The sequence below is a fragment of the Olea europaea genome, chromosome 11 (genome assembly GCF_002742605.1).
Source record: "Olea europaea var. sylvestris chromosome 11, O_europaea_v1, whole genome shotgun sequence".
Taxonomy (NCBI): Eukaryota; Viridiplantae; Streptophyta; class Magnoliopsida; order Lamiales; family Oleaceae; genus Olea; species Olea europaea.
In genome coordinates, this window is record NC_036247.1 from 37,343,947 (window position 1) to 37,348,923 (window position 4,977).

The following is a 4,977-nucleotide window of genomic DNA, read 5'->3' on the forward strand; positions in this document are numbered from 1 at the left end:
TGAAGAATATAAGAGGTCCTGAATGTGTCAACTGAATATTTATTACATATACAAGGCATGATAAAAGTGAAAATTACAGAGGCGAAATGGTGTAACGAACTACTAAAACGTTAACTTGGCAATCGGATTGATTGATCCAAGCATGTTGCCCAGTTCTACTGGAACTTTTACGAAACATACGAGAACATATTGACAACTGAAAAAACTGAAAAATGTAGAATTCTTTCAAAAATCATAATCTATAACTGACATATTTTGAGAAACAGATCGTTTGATCAATTGGCCTTGCTCATCGTATAGGTCGAGGTTTTCACAAGGAGCAGGAAAAATATTCCCTATAACACGACCTTGAACATAAGAACACTGGAATATGTGCTGCTTCTTATGTGTTATTCCTATGGAAATATCACGGAACGTGATGTTTCTTACAGGAATTTCATCACTGTCATGAATACGAACTGGCACACGAACTCCCTCACCGTGTATCGACGTGTAGCTTATGTCCTCTAGTATTGGAATAGCATTGCGGTCATACTCGTCATCTGCATATTCATTGTAATCTGTCTTAACGATAATTCCCACACGAACATTATCAAGTGTCACGTTCTGATATGTTATATGTCGAACGTATCCTCCTCTTCCAGGGGCTGTCTTGATCCGAATAGCACGCCTTGAATTCCATACATGGACATTTTCCACAGTGACATTCGACACCCCACCAGACATCTCACTGCCTATTGATACGCCGGCACTGTCGTTCAGTAAATTACAATCTCAAGGCATACATCTCAATAAAATTTTGCATAGGAAAATCGAGTCCATGAACTCTATTAATTTCAGATGGAGATTATAACGACCATGGATTTCCTTATCTTGACCTCTTTTTCATTTGCTTGGCTCCAGGGCTATTTACGTACTGACATTACTCATCCGTACTGTCCACTGGAGGTTGGGCCCAACTTGAATTTATTTCACGTCCCCACCTTCCCCTTAAGAGACCTGGCACTCAAGTCTCCCTTAAGGGGAGGTTCAAATCGCTTGGGGGTTGAAATTAAGCCAGGTTGGGGCCCAAACTCTAGCGGACAATATAAATGAGTGATATCTGCAAATGAACATCTTGTGTTACACGCAAGATTGGGGAGGTCCGTGGTTGTTACAGAGATAGTACATTGTGACATCTCACCTCACCATGGTGCGAACAACAAGGTTTCGAATGCGTATGTTCGTTGAAGGCCGTGCATAGGCAATCCCATATTGATCCCAACCACTCTTTATTGCAATGCCATCATCTCCCACACTTATGTAACAGTTCTCAATTACCATATCTTCACATGAATCTGTATAGCCTAAATTCATTAATAAGAGCTCATAAAAGATAATTGACAGAAATAAAGTAAATCCATGTAGATACAGAAGTTCATCATATCACGAGGTCAAGAGCAATCAGATGTTGAGTTCCTTCAATTGCATAACAAATGCATTGAGATCGTAAATTTAAGTTGAAACTATTCAATCCCCTTCCATAGGGGTATCAAACTCCAATAATTAATAAAGCATCCTGATAAGTGATAATGAGATTCCATGGCAAAAGATGTGATATGTTAATACATGAATTCTGATATCCATTAAAATTTCTAGTACATGAATAGAAATAACTATATTTTTATAATAACTCTAGATTCATGTAGAAAAAGATTTCATCAAGTCAAGGTTTATTGAGTTTAGATTAATATGATTGTTAATTAATTAAGAATTGATTATGCAAAATTCGTACATGACAAGGATTTTGTAGTATTTATTACATATTAAAAACAAAAAGTAAGGTATTATTGAAATAATTGAATTATAATAGGGTTAAAATCGTCCAAAAAATGATTCTCACTAGATGTGATATTTAATAATAATAATAATAATAATAATAGATATATTAGCTATTAGAAAATCTAATCAGCTTATACTTCAACACTGGTTCTCGTCCATCCCTAATGCCGTGCAAGACAAAGCCACAGAACAGACTTACCAGGGTCTATGCCATCAGTATTTGGAGCTTCAAAAATGGGTGCCAAGATTGTTACGTTTCTGATTGTGACATTTTTGCAGTCATAGGGATGAAGCGTCCAAAAGGGAGAGTCACGCAATGTTATATTAGATATCAGAATATCAGTAGACCACATAATCTGCACAAGTGGTCCTCTTGTGTTGTTAAGAAGCTTCTGCCTATACTTCTTCCACCATGTTTGTCCCTGTCCATCAATGGTGCCATTATATCCTGTCATCAATATACATACAAGTATTCAGATGAATGGAAAATATGCATTTACACTAACATTTTCACTATCTAAAATGGCTTCTGCATTCTTGGGTAGTACCAAAAGGATGTATTTATCACCAGAAATCTGTAAATTTATGAATTGCACTTTGGGAAATAGCAAAAGCATTCGTAAGCAATATGTATGACGGAATCAACTGCGAATTGAGATGTCATTGAGGCAATTTGTATGACAACCATAATTGTTCTGTTGAATGGACATGGAGAACTGGAGATGACATCTTAACATATAAGAGCCGATTTGTCTGTATATATGTAATTCATAATTCTAAGACAAAAAGATATTTCAAATAATTGACGTTTAACCAGATTACAGGTAACTAAAATCATCATTCATGTTTTTTTGACAAAAAGTGAAACTAACAAAAATAAACACTTATTCTCATGGTCAAAGTTCCTTGATTCCCAGAAGGGTTGTAAAATTAAAAAATTATCTCTGTTTTATAGTTATTAAAGATTCTATATATATGTTCCAATACGGAAATATGTTTATAAATTTAAAATTACACCTTGAAGGCTATTTGATTTCCAAAAGGGATTGTGGAACATTTTCCCCTTTCTTTTACCAGCTTTTAACGCTGGTCACTCTTTGCCTAAAGAATTTTGAAGCCACGCAAATAACGATGACTGACATATATGGGTCACTTCCTGACCCAAGTAAGGAACAGCACCACCCCCTCACTGCCCCGCCCGCCCCCAGAACTGATAGAAAGAAACAAAACAAAAAAGAGTCCAAAGCAACAGCTTCATCCAAAAGAAGCATATGAACTCCAATTTAATGCTGACCTGTAACTACAACATCCTTGAGGTTTTGGCCGTGAATTAAACTTCCAAATCGTGGTCCAGGATGTTCTCTACCATATCCATATGAAGGCAATGGAGGCATCAGTGGCCAATACTTCTCATCCTACAAAATATTGCAAATGGAAGCCAAACAGAAAGCAATAGAATCAATTATCAAAATGAAAAAGGAATTGAGATTTAGATGTCTTGTCCAACTTTCAAGCAGCGAACAAAATTATTTGTTAACATCCAAGAAATATTAAACTACGTCAATGCTACATATTAAAACATATTTGTTCTGAAATCATCCAACAAAAAATGGTGGAGACTTAACATTGAAAATCAAATGCATTTAATTCAATCTATCTAGCAGAAGATGGAAGATGTGAATTTAATAATCAAATATATTGCGCTACATCGTATTGTTTTGAAAGAAAATCTCTTCTTGTACTAAATTAATTCAAAAGCATTAAACAACTTGGATTTAGACAAAGGTTTATGTCAATTGGCATCAGATACCCCAACGATATTTGGCACTCTATGTGAAGCTTCAGTGATGAGTAAAATTGAATTAGAATCTAGCAAGCTTTGTCACTAAACTGACACTCTTGAATGCAGCTGAAAACCCCCTTTATCACTAATCGCACAAAAGAATTCCAACTCGAACTGATATAGAATCTGATTCCAGATTGCCTGCATCTACTGGCAGCTCCTAAGAGCATGTAGCATTTATCCTCCTTGTGAATACAGACAGGGTATTGGGATCATTGGCAGTACAGCTTGTTTAAACCATCAATATGAATTTTATCATGTCGAATCACTTCCAGCACCCTGGACGTTAGCCTTCATAGCTTTTGCCACTTAACACATCCATTCAAGCTGCTCCATTCCTTTACAGCTCACAAGCAAGTTTGAAAGAAATATCAATCAAATAAATTAATGTGAAAATGAAAAAAAATTAAAAAGAACTAAGATTCTATCACTTTTCCCCATCGGAACACCAACTCATACACACCACAGCCATAGCCGTCACCACAAATGACAGCTATGAATAAAGCAGGATGACAAAAAACCACAACCAAACCATCACGTGGAATTACCACTTTCAACCAAGATTATCAGATCCCAGCACTGCCAAAGTGTAACTGCTGCTGTTGTTATCACTAAAACACAACCTCCACAATCATCACATAAAGCCTCAATCCTAAAAGACCGTCAACACAGTGAACTTCCACAAAGTTAGACATGTTTAGGTCAATGACGAGTTTTGCAATTCCACGTACTTCATTTTGGGGAAATGCACTGGAAACAACAACATACATTCTTAATTTAGTTCCTTCTAAGTCGTTTCCCAAGACTCTATTGAAATTTGGAATGGATTCAAGTCGTGCTTGCATCGCATCCAAAATTTGGAGGTCTAGCTCATATGCTGAAAGAAAATGCAAAAAAGTTAAGAGTCTAGGTCAAAGATGTGCTTGTTTGTCGATACCCTAAAGATACCAAGGATAATTTTTATAGTCCACTAGATAGGAAAATCTTTGTTAGCATGAATACAACCTTCCTAGAGGATAAACATATTAATGATCGTTAGTCTAAGAATAAGGTCATTTTGGAAGAAATGAGCGGGAGCAATTCTAACTCATCAAATCCTGGAACACAACCTGGGAGAAACGTCCCATGGTGTCAAATATATCTGGACAACATGATTTGAGTGGAAGAGATGGAATGTCATCTGATCCAATAGATTAACCACCCAAAATTCATGATAGGGTTTGCGTATTTATAGTTGAAGATATTTAGGTATTTGGGTTGTGTAAAACTCTTCAAAAATGCGAACTAGGATTTTTTGCATAACACTGTCGCTC

At 36.2% G+C, this 4,977-nt stretch overlaps 1 protein-coding gene across 1 annotated transcript in view; it reads right to left on the minus strand.

The window, feature by feature from the left end:
* The window catches only part of LOC111404295 (probable polygalacturonase), an 11,497-nt gene continuing 6,520 nt past the window's right edge, over nucleotides 1-4,977 (minus strand). The window contains exons 2-5 of the mRNA XM_023033124.1: nucleotides 3,116-3,236; nucleotides 2,021-2,269; nucleotides 1,184-1,337; nucleotides 1-751 (exon numbers count right to left, since the gene is read on the minus strand). Of these exons, the coding sequence (XP_022888892.1) occupies nucleotides 226-751; nucleotides 1,184-1,337; nucleotides 2,021-2,269; nucleotides 3,116-3,236 (1,050 nt within the window). The 3' untranslated portion in view covers nucleotides 1-225. The remainder of the gene's footprint in view (nucleotides 752-1,183; nucleotides 1,338-2,020; nucleotides 2,270-3,115; nucleotides 3,237-4,977) is intronic.